Source organism: Myxine glutinosa, chromosome 5, assembly GCF_964187855.1.
Source record: "Myxine glutinosa chromosome 5, kmMyxGlut1.1, whole genome shotgun sequence".
In the NCBI taxonomy this organism is placed as follows: Eukaryota; Metazoa; Chordata; class Myxini; order Myxiniformes; family Myxinidae; genus Myxine; species Myxine glutinosa.
The window spans coordinates 129772718-129800688 of NC_136265.1; the positions used below are offsets into that span (position 1 = coordinate 129772718).

Sequence of the window (27971 nt, forward strand, 5' to 3'; positions counted from 1 at the left end):
GCAAAAGGAACCATAGAAAGAGTAAACAGAAACAGTGGGCTTGAGGGATAAAATGGAGGGAAACTTGGATAAATGGGTGTCGGGAGGACACATGGGGTGGACAAAATGGATATGGAAGGAAACTCTTAGGAAGGAAAAACAATTTGGAAGGGGTTTGGTTGGGTGGGGTTAATAGGGGTAGAAAACATCATGGTTTTGGATTGGGGACGATCTGAAATGGTGGTGAACAGCTGTCTTGAAGACCTAGAGGGAAGAATGAGATTGAACAGAATGTGGAAGTGGGTTCCACAGGTGGGGAAAAAAGAGGAACAAATAGTGGAGGTGAGCAGTGATCCTCGATTTAAGCAGTTTCACCATAAGGGGATTGATGGTGGACTGTATGAGGCCTGCAGAAACCTGGGGGAGAGGGGTGGAGGGGATATAGCATGGAAAACACAGAGGGTGCAAGACCAGAAAGGAGGTGGTAGAAGACGGGGATACCACTGACCTGTCTGCGATGGGATTGAAAGATTTATTACGAAAGATGGTGGTTACATTGAGGCCTGCATATTTAACCGTATTGAGTAAAAACTTTATGAATCATGCTTCCATGCACTATTTATAGTTTGTTTCTGTCGTATGTTCATTGTAAAAGTTTAGATTTGCACAAGGACTTTATGGACATCCTTTATAAGTACCCTCAATACAGGTCGAATGCTTTCTTTCGAGGTGATGATGAGAACCTTAAACCATTTGGGAAGGCATTTCGTATCGAGACGCTTGACTACGCTCATGATTTCCTTGTTCTCATCTTGAGGCCCTTTGCTTCTATGATTGGTTTTTGGATGTGATGTGCTTTTCCAGGATTAGCATATAATAATTCGAACAAAGGACATTATGGCAAGTATTTAATTAGTCAAACAGCAACTCCATTTGAAAAATATTTTGTACAGGTTAATAATAATAGTTATCCAAAAAGGTGCTTTGGGAGTTTTAAAAAGCATGACATTATTTTGAGATCTTTGGCACAGGAAATATTTGAAATGCATAGCTGGTCAATTAAAGGGTTTAGCCTTTTTGGGAGGGGTGGGGCTTTTCAAAAATATACCATTCAAAACTGGCATATTATATATATATATATATTTATATATTTATATATATATAAAATTATATATTTTTATATATATATATATATACGTATATATATATATATATATATATAATTATATATATATATATATATAATTATATATATATATATATATAATTATATATATATATATATATAATTATATATATATATATATATATAAATATATATATATATATATATATATATAAATATATATATAATTATATATTTATATATATAATTATATATTTATATATATATAGCCATTTATTACAGCATGGATAATATATTGGCAATACAATTTGGATACAGCAATTCTGGAAGCTTGTCAGTGCATTTGTGACCAACATATCCATCACACCCACAGCAGCAAGGCAGTACAGACAAACAGCTGCCAGCACTCAGTACGTGTGCAGGAAAGATGGTGGTGGGCAGGGCTCTGCGCTTTGGGTTCCTGTTAGCCGTGTGATGTTTGTACCAAAGCCTAGAGTGGACATGGTTTCGCCACCGCCAGCCGTAGACCACACGGACAGTGGCATCACTGGCAGAGAGTCGTTCCACTGGCCGAGCCCACCGCCAACCTGGTGTGGTATCAGGTTGTGATTGGATGATGAATTACCGTCTGCATTGGGCTGTTGCCACGGTGACTTGGGAGGCCATGTGTGTGTCTTTGAGTCCTGTTGGATTTGCAAATTGCCATTTATTGATGGTTTGTTTTGTCAATACTCGATTCAAAAGGCAGAACCACCTCATATCACTTGGAAGAAATAATAAAGAGGACGGAGAAAAATGACAAACCTGAGTGACATTGTCTGTGGATGATAACCCATGGGATGGAGGAGGAACAGAACCACGTCGTTCACAACCGCCATTGCCTCTGCGCACCACGTTGAGAAAAAAACATTTGCTGATATTGCGGACCAACCTTTTCCTATTACACCACACAATGTACTTCATGTTGTTCTTCCATCTGACCTCTTTAGCTCAAATACAGATGACCTATTTACCAAAACTAAGCCAATGGAGAAATGGTTATCGTACGTTGGACCAGCAGACCTTTGTCCAACGGCTGCCAGCAGATCTGGTCCCCAGAACATTGAGAACAAACTATCTGCCGTGCTGGAGGTCTCGTCGCTGGAGCTTGCCGAGTCCAGTGTGTTTGGCCAGCCCCGGACGTCCCTACTGGATGGAGGGTTAATTATAAATGCGAGTTGTTGAGTAAAAAGTCAAGACCACAGGCCATTTTCATGGACCACTATCCAAAATGATGCAGTGTGCAATGATCACATGAACTTACAGAAGGACGAACAGACCTGTCAAGTGTGTTTTCATGACCGAGCCAACTTGTCTGTGCGCTGGAGTCCCAGGGAAAGCCACCCTGGCGTTTCTGCTGCATGGCGTGACGTACTCCAGCTATGTAACGAGCATACTCTGGGTCAGCACCCACTGCAGCCAGAGAAAATGGACAGAAGGTCAGAGAGACACCAATATCAAAGTTACTTTGTAATTGTCTTCATGAAGAAAAGCTCCTTCAGTAAAGCTCAAATCTTACCAATGTGTCCCATAAAGTGTGACGTTAATGAGAGGAATCGTACATAGCACTGGTGGACCAATTGCATACCGGCAGGATCAAAGGGCAACATGTCAGAAGAAGGTGGAAGTGGGTTCCCAGTTGTAAGGCGGTGGGGCCAAGTGTTATTGCGAGTGCCACGGGGCAAGCTGCCAGAAGTTCCTGTCAAACTATATGGAGGGGGGGGAGGGGGGGGAGTAAAGCACAAATAATAAATGACGTTCTTAGAAATAACAGCCCCAGGAATAGTCATGACAATTAATCATTCTGGAAGTGTTGGTCGAGGAAGTTATTGGGCTCAGTCCAATGGGCTGTCAATTCTACCACATTCTTTACGAACACTTCATCTCCTGCCCATGTTGCAGATGTATTATGTACATTGCAGCTCTTGCTTCAAGACATCATTTTTTGAACATCGTTTCAAAATACTTTTACTGGAACAAAGACTGTGACATACAGAAGCACAATTGCAGCTATCGTATTGGAAGGTTAAAGTGACCAGAGTACCTTGCTGTTGACGATGTTCCTATTGAGTCCGTGAGTGTAATGTCCGAGCCTCCATTGACCGACTTTGGTCCCATCTCCTCTCTGCTAACCTCCGGCCGCTGAGTTCCCATCCAGAGTCCACCCGTGGCCTGGGCCCACCTTGGACCAGTTGCGTGTGAGCCTTGAGCAAGCCCTGTCAAAACTTGAGCCTTTTCACTAAGTTTGTGGCACGATGGTGACAGCTGTTGCTGCTGCTGTTCGTTGTGATGACGCTGGTGCGGTCGGGGAGAGGTGGCGTGGCCTTTGGGTGTATTGAAGCCAGAAAGGAAATCGATGACGTCTTGCATCTCACGGTCACTAGGAAGTTTAGTCTCTGCCCCAGTTGTGCTTCGACCTCCACCCAGCAAGTGCTGGCTTCCGCTTACCGGGAACCTGTCCGTTTGTCTGCGCACTCTGTCCACTTCTCCCGAAGTCGAGGGCAGCGCACTGAAGCTCGCCGTAGGCCTCAATCCTCGTTCAGCTGCCAATGTCCCACCTGCTCTCCCCACTTGCCCGTTGCTCGTTCTAATGTTGTCGTTGGAGATGGCGTGACGCAGTGGTGGTGCAGCACGGCGACCGTCTCCACTCATGCACGAACCACAGTGACTGGTGAATCTACCAGGACGTCTCTCTGCCCCGTCACCATCGTCTTCAGGCTTTAGTCCTCCTAGTCCATCAAATGCAAAGGAGGTCATTGTACTATTGCTACAATTGGTGCAAAGAAAAATCTGGAATCATAATTCCGTTGATAAAACACATGGAGCCTGAGCTTGCATGGGATAATATTCTTTCTACTTGTAAACATCTCAAAAACTAAAAATGGGAATTAAAAAAGTCGATAAACATGCTAAACCGACGTTAGGTTTGTCTATCCAAAGAGTGTGGTTCAATGAAGCTCATCCGAGGGACACTCACCCCCACCACAAGCGAGTGCACGTCGTCCTAGGCGCGATGTCAATTTGGAGAACGTGCGCTGTAGACTTCCCGGGGCCTTGGCACAGCCAGATTCAGACTCTCCTGGGACAGGAAGTCGGGCTGCCCCTTCACCATTACGACGCAGCTGGATCTGAATGCTGGGGAGGTGCTGCTCCCTGAACAGGGTACGGAGTGGGGTTGGGTCTGGTTAGTCGAGTAACAAGCCATGTGAAAGTAATGAGTGCGCACACTCGCACACTTAATAGCAACGATGACTGACAATACCTGCCATCACGCCATCGGTGCAGGTCAAACGTGGCAGTGTAAAGAACGTCGACGACGGCTAGTGCACGCTCGGGGTCCAGCCGGCGCTGCAGCAGGGACATTGTCGCCGGATCTTCCTTCAGGCACCTAAGGAGAAAGGCTACCTTTTGTCATTCAGTGATGCAACCATGACGGACATGAAAAAAGAGATGGTACATCATGGATGTAATTCTGATTACGATGTACCATACTCTCTTACAGAGAGTTGTAAGAGTTGTTTGTTACAACAAAGTTGTTCATTGGCAAGGATTGTACTGGGTTGTTTGCCATTGCCTTCCCGGCAGTACTCGGGGCAGGAATTGTAATTTATTCAGGGTGTTGTTAGGGTGAGGCTCGCCTACTCTTTGTGAAGGACACCGTCGGATCTTCAACCAACTAATGCTGGCAGACAGGATGCCCATTTAACGAGGGACGATACACACAGGAGGAAAAAGAAAGAGACGACCCTCACCATGTCGACGGCACTTGGACCATGATCTGATCTAACTCCACGGATATCTGGGGGGAGTAGGCCTCTCTATCTTCCAGCTGGGCCGAGTGCACAACAACCTGGAAAACATGAGAAAACAGTTAATTTTTACCCTCGCATCTGTTGGGAAGCATGAGGGATTGCACAAAATGATCTAATTACCACTTCACCACCGACAACTGTGTTTAGTTAAAGACATCCTCATGGACATCAACAACTCGATCGCTTCGTTGAGGTGAAAGCTGAGTTGCAGTGGCTCCCACTGTCGAACCCATGTGAAGTGAAGGACACCCACAACTGAAGCCCCTCTTTATATACCCTTAGCCAATGATGTGAAACGTCATGCGAGCTATTGTAATTAGCAAACATCCTAAAGAGAGCAGATGCTGCAATTCTTGCCTGCTATAGCTACTGCAGCAGAGGCTTTTCACATTACAAACAAAGCTCAGTGTCCGGATCTTCTTCAGTGTACTGCATGTCCATTGATCCAATATGAAAATGCAACATTAGCTCCAGATAGCAAAGGAGGTTCAATGTCACAATGAAAACTGCCCCCAAGATGACGTCATTCTGCTGAACTCGCCACAACATGGCACTTGGGAGGGACGATACAATACGCATCAAATAAATCACAGTAAACATCTTCACATCGAGTTGTCAAAAACACTTTACGGTAGAATTATAAATCAACGGAGGTAGTGTTAACACTGTATAGGAACTTGGTGAGGACATCATCTGAAATATTGTGTGCAGATTTGGTCACCACAAGTCAGGAAGGACATAGCTGCCATAGAGAGGGTTAATTGCAGGGCCGAGCTGGACTCGGCTACGAGGGGCACCTGAAGGTGACGGGGCTTTCTTTATACATTAGAAAAGAGGAGGTTAACGAGTGAACCCGAAGGTATTCCGTATGCTTGATAATGCAGGTGTGACGTTGCAATGACGGTGACAAAGCTGTAGTCTATTTCAATAGAGAACAACAAGTTTTCTATTGAAAATGGCAACAGTAAAAATGACAAAAACATAACAAAGAAAGGTATTGAAGAAAAAACAGGTTATCCTCTCAACAAAACCACCCTGGAAGATCAAAATAACCCGAAGGAAGGTCACCCACCAGGCCCGCCTGTCCAAAAAGCAGCTGGACCGCGGTCTTGCAAGCTCCGTGCCAAGTGGCTGGGCAAAGTTGGCCCAGAACCTCCGCCACCAGCGCCTCTTCCCTTGGCAGGCACGGCCTTCCCACACCACCTGCCGCTCCACTAATGAGCTCCCGCACAGCAGTCTACAGCGTGCATGGATTTGCAATTCACCGGCACATAAGAGCAGAAAGGGAAGAACCAAGTTACAGGATGAAACGTGAGATTATGTGGAACACAAGGCGAAGGAAAGAAGGTGAGCACACTAGACTAGCATTTCAAAGATTGAGGATATCAGTCTATATCATGAGATTGTATGGCATGAAATGTGGAAATCCAGCTGACCCATTAATGAGTCGGTGAAAGGATAATGTGCTGAGTTCCAAGGGAGACAGCTAGGTATGAGGGAGGGAGGGGCAAAGGTTGGTGAAGGGGAGAAGAGGAGGAGTGGGTGCTGAAGGGGAATGGAAAGAGAAGCCCAAGGGTGTGAGAGGACATTAACCAGGAACAGGAGAAAGGAAACCGAGTAATGTTTGAGGGTTCAAGAGAGATCGGGTGAATCCAACACATGTTTTACCATTTTAGCATGCAGGTTATCGGCGGGGGGCTGCCTGTGAGCCACAGCACGTAGAAGCCGTGGTCCTGCCGCAAAAGAAACCGATGGCAACTCCGCCAGCAGAGGGGGGTTCGGACGGCGCTCTCTGTGACCCGCTTGCTCTGCTTCTGCCTCGGCACAACAGCCCTGATAAGAAAAGAAAAAAAAACTCAACGACATGATGATCTACCTGAGTGTAGAGGAGAAATGCTGGCAAAAAGTAAAGCAATTAATAACTGGTTGCAAGAAGCCGTTGCTCTATAAAACTTGTCCGGCGGCACACTTACCTGCAACGCAGTGGTGATGGCACGGGGGTGAAGATGAAAACCAGCCTTCATAGCATATTCCACATGCCCAAGGCTGTCCAGTGCTTGTTGGTACCACTGCTCATCCACAACCACATTAAACCATCAACAAATACTCCACACACGCCTGATAAACGACAGTCAGGGCCATCTATTTAGTATGCATGCAAATATGTTGCAATTTTTACTCCTCGCCATTTTAGGCCAGACACATGCCCCCCCTCCTTTACACACTCCTTCCAATCTCTTCCTACGCCCCCCACTCTCTTTCTCTTTCGTATTCCAGCTTCTTCCTGTTCTCAATTTTAATTTGATGGATGCACGGCCCTTAACAGCAGTCGAGGTTCATGCCAGCCTTGCCTGCAGAGCTGCGTCCACACGTGCGTTGAGCTCCTTGAGATGCGACTCAGGGATGCTGGCACCATGAGTACAGAGCAGTTGCCGGACAGCACGGCCAGCTTGACCTCCATCAGCCCCACGTCCCCGGAGCCGTGACGTCGCCTGGGAATTGCACAAGGGGGTTTGATCAACATTTAATCTTACTCCTGGAAGGATTGGGGTATGCTACAGTCGTGGCCAAAAATATTGGCACCCTTGCACTTTTTTCAAATAACTCACAATTTTCTCGAAAAATAAGTTGAAATTGACAAAAGTATTTGGTCTCCACAATTCTTTATTTCACTGAATATTACAGAACCTTTGCTTTTGATTCAGAACTTAATATATACTTTTAAATCAGAAAATAAAAATAAACGGCATTGACAAAATTATTGACACCCTAGAATTAATATTTGGTAGCACAGCATTTGGACAAAATAACTGCAGTCAAGCGCTTCCTATAGCCATGAATGAGCTTCCTCCACCTCTTTACTGGGAGTTTGGCCCACTGTTCTTGTGCAAACTGCTCCAGTTCTCCCAGATTTAAGGGTGCCTTCTCCCAACTACTGTTTTCAGATCTCCCCACAATGTGTTCACTGGGATTTAGATCTGGACTCATTGCTGGCCACTTCAGAACAATCCAGCGTTTTGTCTTGAACCATTCCTGGGTGCTTTTTAAAGTGTATTTGGGGTCATTGTCCTGCTACAAGACCCATGACCTTCGACGGAGACCCAGCTTTCTGACACTGGGTTGAACATTGTGCTCCAAAATGCCTTTGTAATCTCCTCATTTCATGATGCCATGCACACATTCAAGGCACCCAGTGCCAGAGGCAGCACAGCAACCCCAAAACATCACTGAACCTCCTCCATGTTTGACTGTAGGGAAGGTGTTCTTTTCTTTGAAGGCTTCATTTTGTTTTCTATAAACATAGAGATGATGTGCTTTACCACAAAGCTCTAATTTGGTCTCATCTGTCAATAGGACATTCTCCCAGAAGGATTTTGGCTTGTTCAGGTGTGTTTTGGAAAACTCCAGTCGGGCTTTCTTATGTCTCTCAGCAGTGGGGTCCTCCTGGGTCTCCTACCATATAACCCACTTTCATCGAGTTGGCGATGGATGGTGAGTTGAAACTGTCGTACCTTGTGTCTGAAGGTCAGCTGGAATCTGTTTGGCAGTTGATCAAGGTGCTTTCTCCAACATTCAAACAATCCTTCGCTGCAATCTTCGATCAAGTTTTCTCTTGCGGCCACGTCCAGGGAGGTTAGCTACAGTGCCATGGGCCTTAAACTTCCTGATAACGTTGCGTACGGTGGACACAGGAACATCAAGGTCTCAGATGGACTTGTAGCCTTGGAATTGTCCATGCTTGGCTACAATCTTGTCTGACCTTATACAATTATATTCTGCTGTTTCTGCACACAGTGACACAAAACAGCAGAATGACTCATTTTCTCTATTCAAACTGATTGAAAGTGATTTTTATATTGCAGGCACGTGCAACTCACCACAGGTGAGTTCAATTCCAAAGTAAAGGAGAATCATCTGCTTGAAATCTAATTATTTCTAACAACTTCTAAAAGGTGCCAATAATATTGTCCGGGCCATTTTAGGATTTCTGTGTGGAATAAGCTAAGATTTTGTAATGTTTTCAGGTTTTTTTGTTTTGTTCCACTGCAAACCAAAGAAATACATATGTGGATCCCAAAATATTTTTAAATTTCAACAATTTTCTGGAAGAAATGGTGCATTATTTGAAAAACGTGCAAGGGTTGCCAATATGTTTGGCCACGACTATCAGCCGAGCGTCAAATCACTTGGTTACATTTTACATCCACAACATAAAATTGGGGAATTATAATTTCATAATGAGTATAAAATGACCATTTCTCTTGCGGCCTCTAAACCTCTAAACGGTGGTTAAAAAAAAAAAGAATGTTTTTTTTTTTTTTTTTAAATGAGTATAAAATGAATAATCAGACCCATCACAAGTGCTGAAGCCTCCCCCATCTAATATATATTATTTTATTTTCCATTCCCACATCACGAAAACGAACTTTGCGTGTAAGTGATCTGCCTCTGGGCTACCAATATATTTTCAATTCTGACTTAATATTTCACTACATAGTGCATTAAATTTCCCCGTGAATTGCCGGGTACTTCAGCTCATTAACAATAACAAGACCGAAAGTCTAACAGCGGCGTAGCCGGGCTTGTAAAATATTATAAACCACAAACACACATGATTAGCTTTTTAAACAATCACTAATGCTGTTTATAACATTAAACAAAGAAATTTGAAGGAATCCAGACATCCGTGAGGTAAGTTTTACTTACAGAACTGAGGGAAGATCTACTGTAATCTAGATTATATCCCATAAGGGTTGGGTACGTGCCGTTTTGTTGGAAGAGACGATGCTTTCGATATTTATGGTCATTTTAACAATCGGTTTGTTTGTGTTTGACACTGAATGAAAAACGTCAAGGTAGAGCATGGCGATTGTGATATATGACAGGTTCGACAATATGTTCTGCATGAATGGCATATAAATCAAAATTGCGGTGTGTGGAGAGTCAGCCGCCGTACCGCCGTAATGACATCAGACGTAATCACATCAACCTGTCATGTGACCGGATCCTCAGCTCTGATTGGTATACGTTTCAGTGGACATACAGTGAGTGCATTCAGAAAGTATTCAGACCCCTTCACTTTTTTCACATTTTGTTATGTTGCAGCCTTATGCTGAAATCGTTTAAATTCATTTTTTCCCTCATCAATCTACACTCAATACCCCATAATGACAAAGAGAAAACGAGATTTTAGAAAGTGTTGCAGTGATGGTTGTCCTTCTGGAAGTTTCTCCCATCTCCACACAGGATCTCTGGGGCTCAGTCAGAGTGACCATCGGGTTCTTGGTCAACTCTCTTACCAAGGCGCTTCTTCCCCGATTGCTCATTTTGGCCGGGCGGCCAGCTCTAGGAAGAGTCCTGGTTGTTCCAAACTTATTCCATTTAAGAATTATGGAGGCCACTGTGCTCTTGGGAATCTTCAATGCAGCAGAATTTTTTTTTGTAGGCTTCCCCAGATCTGTGCCTCGACACAATCCTGTCTCTGAGCTCTGCAGGCAGTTCCTTCGACCTCATGGCTTGGTTTTTGCTCTGATACACATTGTCAGCTGTGAGACCGTATATAGACAGGTGTGTGCCTTTCCAAATCATGTCCAATCAATTGAATTTACCACAGGTGGACTCCAATCAAGGTGTAGAAACATCCCAAAGATGATCAAGAGAAATGGGAGGCACCTGAGCTAAATTTCAAGTGTCATAGCAAAGAGTATGAATACTTATGTTAATGTGATATTTCAGTTTTTTCTTTTTAATAAATTTGCAAAACTTTCTAAAATCCTGTTTTCTCTTTGTCATTATGGGGTGTTGAGTGTAGATTGATGAGGGAAAAAATGAATTTAAACGATTTCAGCATAAGGCTGCAACATAACAAAATATGAAAAAAGTGAAGGGGTCTGAATACTTTCTGAATGCACTGTACATACAGAAGGACAAACACTGTTCCAGACGACTTTAACCTATGGGCAATGCCGTAAAAAGATAAATGATAATAACCACCCAGTCACCCTTCTGACCTCAGCAGTGGCCTGCCAGGAACGTACTGCAGCCTCCATTTCACTTAGAGGACTCTCGCTAGGCCGTGGGGCCGAGTTACAAGCTGGAGCCACACGAGGTGAGGCCATGGTGGGAAATGGAGTTCCAGTGAGGCTTGGGGGACCGCGTGATGGTGGTGTACTCTTCTCCAAGGCCTGGTTGCAAGGCTGACTGATGGCAGCGGTCGCAGCTAGTGCTTGCTTGAGAAACCCTTGGTGGAGCTGGATCATTGAGTGGAAGCAGCGGCCAAGCACCTAAGAAAATTAAAACGAGCAGGGAATTAAGAGAAATGAAATGTCATTCATGCCATCAATTAATAATTTATTGATTTCCTATTGAAAAATTGTGATTTCATTTAATCACAACTACTATGGACCACTACCAAGAAAGGGACTGTGTGCTTTGGACAGATGAATGTTCACAAGTTCACTTCCAGACCAATCCTCAGCAGCAATGTTTCTGTCTTAATGGCTTTATAAGAAGAACAGAATGGTAAATTCTTTGGTAACCTCCTAGCTAACCCCCCAAATTCCAGACTCGCTGTAGACCTCTACTCTTGTTCCACTTTTCCCATCTGCTGAACTGTCTTCTTGCTTTTGGCTCTTCATTCCCTCCAGGGATTCAACCACCTCATGTCATCCCTCATCCCTACCAAAAATCTTTTCTACCTCCCCATTAATCCTATCCAACCCAACCCCCTTACTTGCAGTTTATGGCGTTTGCTTCATTTCCACGCTTATGACCAACTGTAGCAGCACTGTGAGTTTATTGCCTTTTTACGCTCCGTCACCTCGCTCTTCCATGAGCCTCGACGTTAAATACAAGGTTAGAAATGGATGGAGGATCCTCGCTCCTCCAGGCGCATAAGACTGCCGAGGCAGTTTCATTGGCAAGGTGTTACAATACTGGACGAGTCGCCACTCCGACAGAGGATACTCGACTGGTTCACTCCCAGTAAGCTGGTACTAATTTTGCGAATCTCTGAAAGATGACAGGCTGAGTCAACCCGCCTGGTGTTATTCTGGCTGGGGCTTAACTCAGGATCTTAAGATCCTAAGCCAACTGCATTATCCATTAAGCCACCACCAAGCTTAAAGTTGGAAATACAAGTAGGAATCTAAAGAAGAATGGCCAGCAAAGATAAATGCGCTTTACAGGGCAACCTGCACGTCATCACCAAAATCAGTGGAATAACCATTCACAAGGAAGGGAGGAATTGAAATAGGAGAAAGCCTGAACCAAAATCAATTAATCCAAGGGGAGATCTCCATGGAGCATTACCAAGGTGAAGAAAATGTGAGGAAGATGTGGGAAGAGTGGAAGATTCTGGAGGAGAGGAGGATCTAGATCAGCAATTTTCGTTAGGACTCTCGTCTATTCTATCAGGTGTTTGAACGTACATCATCCGAAACATTGTCCAACAATTGATCGAGTTTTTCAATCACTCATCTCAATGCAACTATTGCCATCCATCCACTCATTCATCGATTCGATGAAGAAATGAGTAACTTTTTGAGACAGGCATGTTTGCCTAACCTTTTAAAATAGATTTTTTAGCAATTTAGAATCATACGCCGGCCACTTAGTGTCTGCCACTGCAGTCTGAGAAAGCCTTGGTTAGACGCCACAAGCGAGACAGGATGAGGTAGACATCTGGCACGAGTGCTGATGAAACCTTGATCAGTGCTCTTCAAGGTGACATGCATCCCATGAAGGCCAAGGTCCAAGGATGTGGAAAGTCAGGGATAGCCAAGAAGGAGACACCGTTGTTATTGTTTTTTAAACCACCACGACAAGCTCTTCTTGCTTAAAGACCAACAAAAGACAAAATTGTCGAAAGAAACAATGACAGTCCCATGACGCGGATGGGTTTCAAGATGCTCTTGCGTGCACGGATTGTGCCGAACCTACCGAGAATTCTTGCGAAGATTGAAAACATACAAGCGAGCCGGCGGGAGCAGCGGAAGCAAGGAAATAATCAAAGAAAAGAGAACATTCGCTTCAAACAAAGACAGGAATTTGAGAGCGGCAGCTGTGAAAACATCAGTATGAATGGAACAGACTGCAGCATATCCCTTTTCGTTTTCTCTCGATGCTGCCAGGATGGCCAAAAGGTACCCTGTAGTTGTCTAGTCTGGGTTCGAATCTCAGCCGTCTACCGGCATTAGTCGGAGGATGTTTAAGATCCGTGAAGAGAAGGCGAGCTGTCATCGACACCGTGACAAAATTACAAATTCCTGCCCTGACCTACACAGGGCGTTACATCAGCGTTACAGTCAATGATGCTACCCCGCAGCCTCGTGCTGCATCTGAAAGAAGAAGATTCTCTCTCAATCACCACAATTCCCACTCCATCCTTCGCTCCTCTATGATGCACACACACTCCGTTCCCTTGTTACATGAAACCCTCTCTTCTTACGCACGCTCGATCTGGTCGTTAACAACCATGACATCTCTCCCATAGTGTTTGTTGTCCTGTCTTGCACCTGCTAGCGTAAGGTAGTACAAGCTTCCATGGAACATGCTTTTGGAGACTATGGGTCTATGGAATGACGAGAGGCCTCGGCAAAGTTTGGGATAAGTAAAAAGAAAGTTCCAGCTTTCATGCAAATTTCTGGAATGGCAAGCTCCCCGTCATAGTATGTACGACTTGAAGGTAGAGATATGCAAGATTAACTTTTTGAGGTGATCACATGTTCCCAAATCCTCAATAATTTTGCATGTAGCACATAACACAAACATGAACAGGTACGCACCTGCAAGTCATGCGGACCATTCAACGAGCGAAGCTCTGAGCGACCGTCCTTCCACAATCCACCTCCAGCCAGCTCTGTCAGCGCCTGGCCCAGCTGCGCCTTCACCTCCAAGGCCGCAGCTTCGGCCGCATCCGTAGCTCCCCGTTGGCTATGTGCGACCCTCCTCGCGGTCTCGGCCATCGCAGGCGCATCACGTAAAGCTCCCTCAAAAGCTTCGGCGAGGCCACAGGAAGCATGGCCGAAGACAAAAAGGGAGTCGAGGTAGCGTGATATGCCCTTTTGCAAGGCTGGGAGCCAGGCGGCTTCCGAAGACGCAGCGGCACCCGTCGTAGTCCCACGGGCCTGAGGAGGGCCACGACCGAGACTATCGGTGGTTCTTTGAGGCCTGGCGAAGCCCACCGTTCCTCCGAAAGCCACGTTCGTCTGGGCCACCTGCATCTTGCTCGATCCAACGGTGTCGAGGGGCAAACGACTATTGTAGTCCAAGCCCCCGGTGTCCTGGGAGCTACAGCAATGCATAGATAAGGCGGCGGTGATAAAGAACGAGGGACAATGGGGACGCAGATTGCATGGGAAGGTGACGCGACAATAAATAAACTGGAATGTCAAGCAGAAGACGCAGCAGTAGATATAGCTTCAGGTCAAGAAAGGTGCAGAACCGAGCTTGAACGGTTCACTGGAGCAAAAAGTGACCTTGAGTAGGTGAAGAGCTCGAGACCAATGTACGCATGTATCGCTGCACCAGCGCAAAGTTACTTTTCCCCCCCAAACTTTATTTACAGACTTTACTTGGACATGTTGAAATGATCACCGATGTTGACATTCAGTCGTTATACCGTCCGCGTCCACCTCTGTGATGTCTCTCCTCCTCCGCTCCTTTCACGACCGTTCAATACCATTTGAACCACGACCAATCCCCAACCCATTTCCATCGCGGCTCCAACCCACGAGGCTCCTCCTGGCTTAGGCCTCCCACCCAGGTGGACCTGAAAAACAACAGGAGGTGCAAAGCAGCCATCGATGACACATCTCCACAAGTAGCTACACAATAAGAGCCCGACGACAATGGCAGGAAAAGGCACGGCCGTCATCGCTTCCTTTTGCCGGTGGCCGTTCCACCTCTTCTGCACGGCCGAGGCTGTCCTAACAAACGCTCCTTGAAAACACATCCCATTTCCATAGGTGGTGCCCAAGAATTGGACTGTTAAATCAGTTGCCTTGTTATTCCATATACGCCTGGGATAACATCTCAGAATTTGAGAAGAGCAAGGCAGAGATGTTGTTGGGGAAAATGATAACGTCTAAACAATGGAAATAGCTATTCTGATTCTGATGTACCAGAGCAGTCTCTTGGCAAGGGTTATTTATGCTGGGTGGTTTGCCATTGCCTTCCCAGCTAGTAGTTAGGGCAGGAATTTGGAATTTGTTTCAGGGTACCGACAATAGCTTGCCTACTCTTCACGAAGGACCAACTAATCCTGGTAGATGGGACGTTCAGCTTAAAGGTCCAACCTAGGGACTACACATTGATGAATCTCCCTGCCTGTGATATACCCTGGATGAATTGAGAGCTGGGTCAGGATTCCAACCCAGGTTACACAGCCTGGAGGAGAGTGTGCGTAACTCTGGGTCATCCTGCCAACCTGGAATTAACTAGAACCACCTTTAGAGGCCATTTTTTCCAGCAGAGCAGGTGTTGGCTTTTTTTGGGCACTTTTTGAAGTGATGTTTTATGGCCGGATGCTCTTCCTGCCGCCAACCCTGTTAGTCGCCTCTTGCGACACACAGGGAACTACCAGTGAACTGATCCTCAATTTGCCGACCTCGGAAGTATGACAGACTGAGTGAACCCCCTGGCGTTAATTCAGCGATCGACCGGGATTCAAACTCAGGATCCTAGGATCCCAAGCCCGCACCCTAACCGCTAAGCCAACACCAGGCTCTACTCTTGTTCCACTTTTCCCATCTGCTGAACTGTCTTCTTGCTTGAGGCTATTCATTCCCTCCAGGGATTCAACCACCTCATGTCATCCCTCATCCCTACCAAAAATATTGTACCTTGTGTTCTGTTGAAATGCGGGCAAGGGGGTTAACAAGGGGAGATGCAGAAAATAGGGCAAAATGGAGAACATTGTCATGGGGACCGCAAGGCTAACCCCCGCTCTTGCAGGGAAAATGGCCTTAAAATGCCTGTTGTGTTGTTGTTTGTGTTCTGTTGAACACAAGGTACAACTACCAAGCAATGACTGGCAAAACCTGAAAATAACTACAAAAAAAAACACAACATGCATTTTAAGGCCATTTTCCCTGCAAGAGCGGGGGTTAGCCTTGCGGTCCGATGACGATCTTCTCCATTTTGCCCAATTTTCTGCATCTCCCCTTGTTATCCCCCTTGCCCGCATTTCTTCTTCGACCATCTTTAGCCAAGTCTTTCTTGGTCTTCCCCGTCCTCTACTTCCTTCTACATTCATTTCCATCACTCTTCTCAACCAGTCACTTTCATCCTTCCTCAACACATGACCAAACCATCTCAACCTGTTCCTCTTCACAGCATCCATCACAGGCTCTATTCCCATCATCCTTCGCAATTCATCATTTGTCTTCCTCTCTCTCAACGATACTCCGCACATCCACCGAACCATTCGCATTTCCACCCTTTCCAGCCTTCGTTGCTGCTCTACGTTCATTACCCATGTCTCGCTCCCATAAATCATATCACTTCTCACACATGCAGCATACTCCTTTCCCTTCAGCTTCAACGACACCCCCCTCATCATCAGCACGCCACTCAGTTCCCGAAACTTCTTCCATGCACATCTCACTCCAGCAACCGTTGCCGAGTCTGATCCACCTTCTCCATTCAGCATGTCTCCGAGGTAGCAAAATGTTTTCACACCTTCCAGCTTCACGCCGTCTCCAAGATCCAACTCAACATTTCCTCCATCTGCAGCTCCCTCTGTGCACACCTTACATTTGAATGTAGCTGCCACACTGGTTAATGACCCTCTCAAACCACTACATTTTTGATGAACCCACTCAGCGCACATTGTACATTGAATGGAATTCACTGCGACACCCTTCCTGCACACAGCACACGGCCACTTCCCAGTTCTTTCCACACGGAAATAACTATAAAACAAAAACAAAAAATACATGGAATTCTGCAAAATTTGTCAATAAACTTAATGGTTTTCCAATGTCTGCGCAAGTTTGGAGAGGTCGGCATTTATGTGTGTGGGGGTGTATATTGATCTGCGCATGCGCAAGATTGGAGGTCTCGTCTCTTCAAAGCTGTCCATGCGCGCTCGCTTTCGAAGTTAAGTAACTTTTCACAATTGTGTTTTTGTCGAAACTGTATCTTTCTCTCGGTGTATGTACCTATTGGGGTATCTTTAATAGTATTCTTTGCGTTGGTTTTTCATACCTGTGTACAGAATCTTCGGTCTTTCGTATCGCGTATTCTGAGGCCTAAGTGTAGTACTAGGCTTCCGTGTCCGACCTTGGCTTGAGGCTTTGTTTTTGTCTCAGCGGTTCTCCGATCGCGCTGCAATTACTTTCCGGTCTCTGTTTTTCACGGTCTTTTCACCCCATACTTCCTTGTTTTAAAATCTCAAAAAAAAAAAAACATTTCCTTCTGTTCTTATTCGTTTATTCGTTCTTATTTGTTCGTTCGTTCTTCGACCACGTTGTTTGTGATCACGTGATCACGTTGTTAAAAAATGTCATCTGACCCCTGAAGACCTGTATTCTGTCATATTCTATAACACCTTTTTCTTCTTCTTCTATAAAAGGATGCTTTCGACTTGCTCACCAAATCTATTCATTCCAAAAAAAAATTCCATCTCTTATAGTGCATCTTTCATTCATACCCTAAACTCTCCAGCACTCCATCCTCCCTCCAGCGTCCTCAAACGTATTTTTGACTCGAATGTCTCAAGAAACTCATTTTGCAATAAATGTTCGTTTCCCATTAATCGTACACTTTTCAAAATCCCATCACCCCAAAATCCCATTTCCCATCACCCCTCCCCTCCAAATCATCCCCATCACCCATCTCTTTCAAATCTTCCCCCTTGCCCCTCCCCTCCAAATCTTCCCAATCACCCATTCCTTTCAAATCTCCCCCCACACCCCTCCCCTCCGAGACTCTCCCTCGCTCCTCCCCTCCTAGACTCCCCTCTCACCCCTCCTCCTCAAAGCGTCCTCCCCGCTTCTTCCCCCTTCCAACTTTCACCTTCATCTCCCTCAACCTTCTGCCTCGCTCTACCCCCTCGTCAAATAACACCTCACTGCGCCTCTCCCAATCACCATCAAACCTTTTGTCTGCCCCATTCTTCCCTTTCTCCAAGCTATTCTGTAATCTCCGACACACCTTCAACAGCTCTCCCTACCTCTTCCACATCTTACCCTACCCCTCCTCCCCCCTGTTCTGTATCCGATGCTCCCCCTTCCTCTTCATTAACGGTATGGACCTCAAACATCCGGGGCCTTCGCTCAAACTTGTCTGATCTCTCCATACAGGTTGCTTCTGACAAACCAGACGTGATCTGCTTAACAGAAACTTTCTTCCTTCATGATGTCTCTGATTCCTTGGTATCTCTCCCAGGTTACTCCCTCCTCTGGTATGATAGACCTGAGCCTCGTCCTGGAGGTGGGGTTGCTATCTTTATAAAAAAACTCTCTTCCTCACTCGCCCTGCACTGCCCTCTCTCCACCTCACCCCCAGGAATACCTTTGGCTACGGCTTCCCCTTCGCTCCCACCTTTTGTTCATATGTGTGTTGTACCGTCCACCAAACAGTGATGACTCCATCTACATCTCGCTGTCTGAGAATATGGACCAACTTCTATCTACCCATCCCAACTCTCTCTTCCTCATATGTGGTGATTTCAACTGTCACCATACCAGTTGGCTGGGTGTGGGTACCTCTCTCACCAGCCATGGCTCTTCAGCAAAGGACTTCTGTGACTCACTGGGACTGACACAATCTGTCAATTTCCCGACCCGGATTTCAGTCAACGGAGCATCTTCTCTTCTGGACTTGGTTATGACTAACTTCCCTGAAAATGTCTGCTGCTCTTCTTCTGCTCCAATCGGCTCTTCTGATCATGTGCTTGTTAAAGTGGACATCTCTGACCATTCTCAGAGAGCCTCCTCAGCGTCGACGAGTCTGGCATTTCACTCAGGCCAACTGGCACGGTCTTCAAGCAGCCATCAATCATCTGGACTGGTCTCCCATCTCTACTGCCTCTGACATAAATTCTTCCTGGGAATTCTTCCAAAGCAAACTGCTCTCTCTCATGCACAGATTTATCCCATCTCGTCTTCTGTTGTCATACCCTTCCTCCCGTCCATGGTACACGGAATCTTGTGGTGAGGCTATTGCCCAGAAACAACTTGCTTTCGTCTCCTGGAAAGCAAATCCAACGGAAGGAAATCTCATTTCCTTTCACAAAGCCCGAAACAAGTGTGTGTCCACCCTCAGGAGAGCCAGGAAACAATATCTCTCCGTTCTCAGGACCGAACTCTCTTATCTGTCTCCCTCTTCCAAATCCTGGTGGCGTCTGGTCAAATCTGTTTCGGGTGTTTGTTCCCCCTCCATCCCCTCCCTCACCTCAAATGGCCACACGGCTGACTCCGCACGTGAAAAAGCTGAATGCCTCAACTCTGTTTGCCTCTAAATCTTGTGTCCCAAACCCATCCCTCTCTGTACCCACCGTACCCAGCTGCTCCTGGACTGTGTCCTTTCCTCCTGACAAGGTGGAAAAGTTTCTGTCAACCCTCGACTCGGATTCTGCAACTGGACCTGACGGCATCAGCCCACGGGTCCTAAAATCCTGTTCTTCCGCTCTTTCACTCCCTCTCTCTGTTCTCTTCACCCTCTCTTTTGCTCAAGGTCATCTTCCATCTGCTTGGAAATCTGCCAACATCACCGCTTTGCACAAAAAAGGTGCAAAAACAGATCCCAACAACTACAGACCAATCAGCCTTCTCCCAATTATCAGCAAAGTCATGGAATCCATCATTGCTTCAGATATGAAATCTTTCCTCTTCTCCAATGGCTTGATCTCTGATCATCAATTTGGTTTCAGACCTGGACACTCTACTCTGGACATGCTGCTTCTGCTTTCTCAACAATGGATGGAGGTCCTCAATGCCAAACAGGAAATTAGAGCAGTCTCCCTTGACATATCACGTGCCTTCGATACGGTCTGGCACCCCGCTCTGCTCACCAAACTCTCCTCTTTTGGTATCCATGGAAATCTCCACGCATGGCTGGCGGACTTCCTCTCTAGTCGTAGTCAACGTGTGGCCCTGAATGGGTTTCTCTCATCTCCTCTTCCTGTTCTGGGCCCTGTGCTTTTTCTGGTCTTCATCAATGATCTCTCTGACTCTCTTGAAAATCCTCTGTATCTCTTTGCTGATGACTCTACTCTCTGTCGCTCCATTCTTCATCCCTCAGATCGGCAGTCTGCAGCCTCCTCACTCTCTGCAGACCTGGACAAAATCACAGACTGGGCAAACAAGTGGAACATGTCTTTCAATCCTGACAAATCTCACACTCTTACGATGTCTCTCCGAAAAGACCGACTGGACAACCCTCCCATCCACTTTCTGAATAATCCTCTCCAAGAAGTTCTGTCACTGAAGCTTTTGGGTCTCACTATCTGCCATGATCTTTCCTGGGAAAACCACATTTCAAATCTGGCCTCCAAAGCCAGTCGCCGACTGGGCATCCTCCGTCGTGCGAAGTCCTTCCTTGGCACACCTGAGCTCCTCACTACATGCAAGGCTTTCATCCGCAGCTCAATGGAATAATGCTCTCCCCTCTGGGCTGGTGCTCCTGCCTCACACCTTGCTCGTCTTCACGCTGTTGAAACCAAAGCGTTCAGAATCATTGGAATCTCCCGCGATGAAGCTAACTCCAAGGGCCTCTCACTCACTCACCGCAGGCAGGTTGGTGGTCTTTCCGTCTTCTACCGACTCCTCTCTGGCCTTGCCCCCCCCAGCTCTCTCTGGGCTCTGTCCCGCAAATATTCCTACAGGTCGCACAATATCTGCCTGCAACCCTCTTATGGTCAAACTGCCAAAATCAAGACTCTCTTCTCACCTTCACTCCTTCATTCCTCTTTTCTCCCGCCTCTGGAACAAACTCCCTCACTCTCTTCAATCCCGCTCCACCCTCCAGGTCTTTAAAACAGCTATTCACCACCATCTCTTATCTTCCCCCATCCAAAACCTTGATCTTTTCTACCCCCGCTAATTTCACCCCAATTCCACTTTTTTGAAATACCAAGTTCTGTCCTGGAAGTCCTTGGTGTCCTTGTGTTTTATACTTCTCCCTCCACCCCCCCCCCCTTCCCACGCCTCCTCCCCCCAAGCCCTCTCCCTTCCACACATCTCCCTGCTCTCAAATGTTGTGTTTGTGTGCTTCCCCTTCTCTCCCCATCTTGTTTTCCACTCCCTCTTTTTATATATTTTGTTTGTCTGGTTGATTTGTTTGTGAAGTAAATGTTAGCTCTTTCACGAGCCTCGACTCAGTATACAAAAAAAAAAAAAAAAAAAAAAATGTCAGAGGAGAGATCACGTGATTACATTTTGACCAATTTATATCCGACATATTTCATAAACAGTATGTACACCTGACAGATACACTGTGCAGTGTGCACACCTGAGACTCCTTTTATGTTTCAGCAATCTTAAGAAACAAAATAAATGCCGACCTCACTTTTTGTAATAACCTGTCGAGTAAATGTCGATAACAAGTTTTAAAACGTTATTTAACCGGATGACTTTTCAAACAAAAAAATATTGATCTGAACGACCCAGGACGAAGAGCTCGCAATGGTCACGTGACGTGGAATTCCACGAGCGTGCACCATCATTATTTGGCGACGTCACGTGAGCGTGACAGTTTACACGGAACGGAGATCGATCGATAGATCGAGAAGAACAGGCTGGTATTCATCGACCGCAGCATTCCTGGGATGGAGCGCGTCCGAGTTCCCAGGAGTGTTCGAGGGGATCCTCGGGCCTGTGGACAGAGCTTGGTGGACCTGGCTCAAATGTTACACTTCGGCCATTTATAAGAGGGCAGCATGTCCAACAATGACCAAATTCTTGGGTACAGTCGAGCGGGAATTCCACACGGCATTCCAGGATTCCTCGACAATCCAGTGTCTGTTTTGTAATTTCCCTTGGACAGCCTCATTGATCTGAACTCCTTTAATCCTCATATCATCCTCAGGAAGAAAGAGCACGATACGGAGTAAGGAGTATGTATCTTCATTCTTGGTTTGCTCTTTCAAGATTCATTCGATCAATCTTCAAGATGTCCAATCACACGCGAGCTTCATTTTCTGAATTCGTGGCGAACGCAATAAATGGTTTTACATGAAGAATACATGACTATTATCATGCATGATCATGTGTGTGTGTGTGTGTGCGCAATGTGCATGTTTGTGTGTCCGTGTGTGCACATTTGTGTGTGTGAACATGTTTGTGTGTACACGTGTTTGTGTGTGTGCACATGTTTGTGTGTGTGTGTGCGCACATGTTTGTGTGTGTGTGTGTGTGCGCGCACATGTTTGTGTGTGCACATGTTTGTGTGTGTGTGTGCGCACATGTTTGTGTGTGTGTGTGTGTGCGCGCACATGTTTGTGTGTGTGCACATGTTTGCGCTTGTGTGTGTGCACACATGTTTGTGTCTGTCTGTGTGTGCACATGTGTGTGTGTGTGTGCACATGTTTGTGTGTGTGCGCATGTTTGTGCTTGTGTGTGCACATGTTTGTGTGTGTGCACACATGTTTGTGTCTGTCTGTGTGTGCACATGTTTGTGTGTGTTTGTGCATATGTTTGTGTCTGTCTGTGTGTGCACATGTTTGCGTCTGTCTGTGTGTGCACATGTTTGTGTTTGTGTGTGCACATGTTTGTGTCTGTGTGCATATGTTTGTTTGTGTGTGTGTGCGCGCACATGTTTGTGTGTGTGTGTGTGTGCACACGTTTGTGTTTGTGTGTGTGTGATGTTTGTGTCTGTCTGTGTGTGCACGTTTGTTTGTGTGTGTGTACACGTTTGTGCACATCGTCGACAAAAAGGGCCGCGAGAGTTTCCTGGAGAATGTCAAATGCTCACTCACAAACAAGTGATTAAAACGTGTCTGCAACACCATGAACAGAAAAATGTCGATATCCAATAGGAATGTCGAGCGAAACGGGGCTGCCAGGATGGCACCTCGAGTATGCACTCACTCGTCTCTAAGCGGTGTACGTCTCGTCTAGGTTCGAATCCCGACACAGCTACAAACTGTCATCCTGGTGTTTTATCCATCAGGCTGAGCGTCCCGTCTGCCGACGTTAGTCCATGGACGTTAAAGGTCCCACGATGTCCTTCGTGAAGAGTAGGCGAGCTATTGCCGGCACTCTGGAACAAATTCCTGCCATAACCTTAGTCGAACGCCAGGCCTCGCCAACCGGTTCGTGAAAGCCTTGGGCTAAAAACTTACCCCCCAGGAAACCCCACAAGGACATGTCGCAAATGGCAAGCATCCTGCGAGGGACAAGTCGGTCAAAATGTCCTTTCGGGACTATTTATATATATATACATAAAGAATTCGCCGAGTGGGAAAAAGGAATATCCATATGTGGAGGTTGTTCCGAAAGGCAAGCCAAGCTTGAGGCGCCGCCATCCATGGGGATGAAAATAATCATCGGGACAGATGTGTGGACCTTTGCGAGGAGCGAACGGTGTTCCGGGCACATCACAGCACGGGGAACCATTTGGTCCCTTTTCCAAAACCGGGTCCCCTCGGCTATTTTGGAGCAGCCCGCCTCGCGTATATTTAGCCCAAAAGAACCACCCACCACCCCCACGGTCGTCTTGAGCTCGAAAAGGATCACGGGGTCGAGGACCGACGCGCGCACACAACACCGAGGCGAGTCCCCACGTGGACCCAAGACCGTTCTCTGGGCGCCGGTTCGGGAACACAATGTGCTTTAAAATCCCAAGGAGCTTTGGTTTTCCTTGTTCTGGAATTCCAAGCATGTCTCACTGAACAAATCGCGGAACTTTGACCTGGAATTCAGACCTTACGTTTTGGTAACTTTACACGAGCGATGGATGCCGAGAAGGTGACGATCGGAAAACGAGTATTCCTTGTATTCTGATAACAAAGTGGATGCGGATCTGTGTCGGACAATGAGGGATCATGAATGGCTGCGGTTTAGTTTCTTGGGAAGAGGAAGGATGAGAGGAGGAGGTTATAAAAGAATAATAACACGAGTTACTTTACAAGGACCTTCAGTGCAGGAGGAAGACATTCATCCCATCAAGCCGGTGTAATGGCTGCCAACCTATGGCTGTTTGTCCGTGCTTTTTTTGTTATGTACACTGCCAAGCGAGGACACAGCACGTGCCATGTTTAGTTACGAACTTGTTTTAGTTACGTTAGTTACATCCCATCAAGCCGGCCTACGACAGGATTCGAACCAGCAACTTCCCAGACGATGAATCATTACATCACCGAGTCTGGTTTGATCGTTCCTTTGGGATAGGAGGAGGGGACGTGGGAATGGGGAATTTCCTATTAAAATGAGAAATTTGGAAACAATAAAAAATTGTGTACTTGATATCAAGTGTGTACATTCAGGGAGAGGGTTTGTGTGTACATTCAGGGAGAGGGTTTGTGTGTACATTCAGGGAGAGGGTTTGTGTGTACATTCAGGGAGAGGGTTTGTGTGTACATTCAGGGAGAGGGTTTGTGTGTACATTCAGGGAGAGGGTTTGTGTGTACATTCAGGGAGAGGGTTTGTGTGTACATGTGTGTACATTCAGGGAGAGGGTTTGTGTGTGTATGTGTGTACATTCAGGGAGAGGGTGTATGTGTGTACATTCAGGGAGAGGGTTTGTGTGTGTATGTGTGTACATTCAGGGAGAGGGGTTGTGTGTGTATGTGTGTACATTCAGGGAGAGGGTTTGTGTGTATATGTGTGTACATTCAAGGAGAGGGTTTGTGTGTGTGTACATTCAGGGAGAGGGTTTGTGTGTGTATGTGTGTACATTCAGGGAGAGGGTTTGTGTGTGTAAGTGTGTACATTCAGGGAGAGGGTTTGTGTGTATGTGTGTACATTCAGGGAGAGCGTTTGTGTGTGTATGTGTGTACAATCAGGGAGAGGGTTTGTGTTGTCAGGTATGCATGTGTTTTCAGTGTGTGTGTGTATGTGTATGTATGTGTGTGTATGTATGTACGTATGTGTATGTATGTATGTATGTGTATGTATGTATGTATGTGTATGTATGTATGTGTATGTATGTATGTGTGTGTATGTATGTACGTATGTATGTGTGTAGTGTTGCGGTTTTGAGAACCCCTCACTTGTAAATACTTGTAAATAATAACTCTTGTAAATATCCCATCATTTAATAAGGTCGCACCCATAGCTAGTCCATAAGCAACACGTCGGACACCATAGGACTTTCAGTTACAGTATTTCCTTAGTATGTGTTTCAGATAAGGCTGTGTTCCCAATAGTTGAATCTGCGTTGCATTAATTAAATAAGATAGGCCCCATTCCGTCCATTTTGCCAGTCTCTCTCTCCAAATTGTATTACGCGCCTCTGCCAGCCGCAGCCGCCTCAGCGTTCGCTCCAAACGCCATGACGCACGCGGTCAAGCTTGGAGAAGAAGGGGGCGGAGCGCCAAGAACGAGGCGTGGCCCTGTCAACGTTCCGTCAAGGGCGGAGCCGGTGAGCCCTCGCTATCCAATGAGGGCTGAGGTGAGCTCACCGGCGGGCGTGGTTTGAGAGTGCGCGGCTTGATTTCTAAGCGGACTATATAAGCGCAAGCGCGGCGCCTTTTCACAGAGAGGAGAGAGAGAAGAGAGACTGCGGACTGCGCAAGGAGACCGATTGGTAACGGAACGGAGCGAGAGAAAGCGCTATCACGGAACTGCGCGAGGGTACCCTCTGATACAAACATTGAGAGAGAGAGAGAGAGAGAGAGAGAGAGAGAGAGTTGGCACACATATTACGTACGCCGCATCCCAGTCCCCCGATATATCTATAAGGTCCGGTCGCGCGCCAACGACACGCAAAGCTGCCTGCCATTCTTTGCCGTGGACCCGGAGCCTGGAACCATCTGTTTGGACCTTCCCCTCCTACCACTACCATCCCGTGTGAGCCTGTCTGTTTGTCCTGGGGTTGTAAGTAAGACTGTTTAGATAAGCTTGCCCTGTGTCCTTTTGCTCTTGTATATTCCTTTCGTTTCCTCTTTGGGTTTTTGTATATAATGAATAAACCCACTCTTTGTTCTTCTTATTTTCTGGGTTTCCTCTTATTCGATCGTTTGCGTCCTTTCTTTCAATTGAGTACCTGTGGCACGATAGTAACTGCTCAGGATCGGGTTTAGTGTTTGTTAACGGCCCGAGTCGCGGCTCGCTTCGCTCGGCGTATCCATTAACGCTGCGGCTCGGGTGGGAGTTATCTCCTCGCTTACGGCCGGTGGTAGTACTTAGGTAATAAGACTAATTGGGCTTACAACCCTACTTACCACCGACCGGAAGTGACGTCATAGCTTCCAGGATTGGGGGACGGCCAGCTTACAAGACAAGGGGACTAACCCCCCCCTCTTGATAAGGGGAGAGCCGACCCCTGAATCCGCAACAGTACGTATGTGCATGTGTGTATGTATGTATAAATGTGTGTGTATGTATGTGTGTATGTAGATATGTGTGTATGTATGTATGTATGTATGTATGTGTGTATGTAGATATGTGTATATGTATGTATGTATGTATGTATGTGTATGTATGTGTGTATGTATGTATGTATGTATGTATGTAGATATGTGTGTATGTGTGTATGTATGTGTATGTATGTGTGTATGTATGTATGTATGTGTATGTATGTGTGTATGTATGTGTATGTATGTGTGTATGTATGTATGTATGTATGTAGATATGTGTGTATGTGTGTATGTATGTGTGTATGTATGTATGTATGTATGTATGTGTATGTATGTGTGTATGTATGTGTATGTATGTGTATATGTATGTATGTATGTATGTATGTGTATGTATGTGTGTATGTATGTATGTATGTATGTAGATATGTATGTATGTGTGTATGTATGTATGTATGTATGTAGATATGTGTGTATGTGTGTATGTATGTGTGTATGAATGTATGTGTGTATGTATGTGTGTATGTATGTATGTGTGTATGTATGTATGTGTGTATGTATATGAAGAAAAATCTCGCGACAGACATTAAACGATGCGTCAGTTTCAGGCCGATCTGTGCGTTTTCTCCTGTAGGGGTTTAATAGGGGACGGTCTGTTCGCCCAAAGCGAAGTAACCCGACAGGTCCAGAGTGTTCGGAACGTCGTGTGGACTTTACTTGTACAGTACGAGAACATGCTTTGGGATTGTAGGGTTACGGGGAGCCGCTTATGTCGTTTCCCTCTCAGAATTCAACATGACGCGGTTATACTTATAGGGGATCGCGTTTACTGTATGGCCACGGAATGACCGATCGCTAGTTTAGCAGAATTAAAGGGTTAGTGAGTAAGCGGAACCACAGCAATGAAAATACAAACCCGAGGAAAGCGAGCGGAGCGCCAAATCGGAGGAACGGTCAGTAATCCGGGAGGATATTGGGAATTCGGTCGGGAAACACGACAGGCGCTCACCTTGTGTGAAACGCTAGAACCTCTTCTTCTTCTCTTCAAAGTCGCGGCATTCTCATCATGTCCTTCATTTCCACTTTCACTTCTCGTTATTGTTCTCCTTCAGACCCGCGTCTCACACTTCGGATTCACTTTTCTCTTTCCACGACTCCTCCCTCCCCCCGGCTGCCCCTCCCCATCACCTACGAGACTCTTCTTCCTCCTCACAAACTCGCCTGCTGGTGCTTCTTCCCCTCCTCGTGTCCGCATCTCCATCCCCATGGTTCTCAATGATAAATAATAATACATTTATTTTATATAGCGCTTTTCAAGAAGCCCAAAGACGCTTTGACAGAGTACAAAAAAACAAGTGCAAAAAGACAAAAATCAATAGGTAAATAATCAAAGCAAAAGGAAGGAGAAGGAGAAGTGATAGTCAGGGGTTAAATGCTGTGGGTTAAATGTTGAATGCAGTGTTGAACAGGTGGGTCTTGAGTGATGATTTGAATGTGGTGAGTGAGGAGGAGTCTCTGATGGTGTGAGGTAGTGAGTTCCAGAGGGTGGGAG

At 46.1% G+C, this 27971-nt stretch overlaps 1 protein-coding gene across 4 annotated transcripts; it reads right to left on the reverse strand.

The window, feature by feature from the left end:
* Positions 1-1379: 1379 nt before the first annotated feature.
* GARRE1 (granule associated Rac and RHOG effector 1) lies at positions 1380-27557 on the reverse strand. 4 transcript variants are annotated; one of them, XM_068116252.2, is made up of 16 exons: positions 27429-27557; positions 13743-14728; positions 10968-11240; positions 7308-7448; positions 6930-7025; positions 6625-6789; positions 6029-6193; positions 4897-4994; positions 4407-4532; positions 4122-4297; positions 3189-3873; positions 2733-2851; positions 2425-2557; positions 2153-2290; positions 1910-1988; positions 1380-1788 (listed from the first exon to the last, which is right to left on the reverse strand). In XM_068116252.2, exons 2-16 carry the CDS (start codon positions 14259-14261, stop codon positions 1513-1515), a joined length of 3189 nt encoding a protein of 1062 aa, XP_067972353.2. In that variant the 5' UTR covers positions 14262-14728; positions 27429-27557; the 3' UTR covers positions 1380-1512. The 4 variants fall into 4 exon arrangements, 3 of the variants coding, with proteins under 3 accessions (XP_067972353.2, XP_067972354.2, XP_067972352.2); XM_068116253.2 differs by having other exon boundaries at positions 2168-2293; XM_068116251.2 differs by having other exon boundaries at positions 2153-2293.
* Positions 27558-27971: the final 414 nt, after the last annotated feature.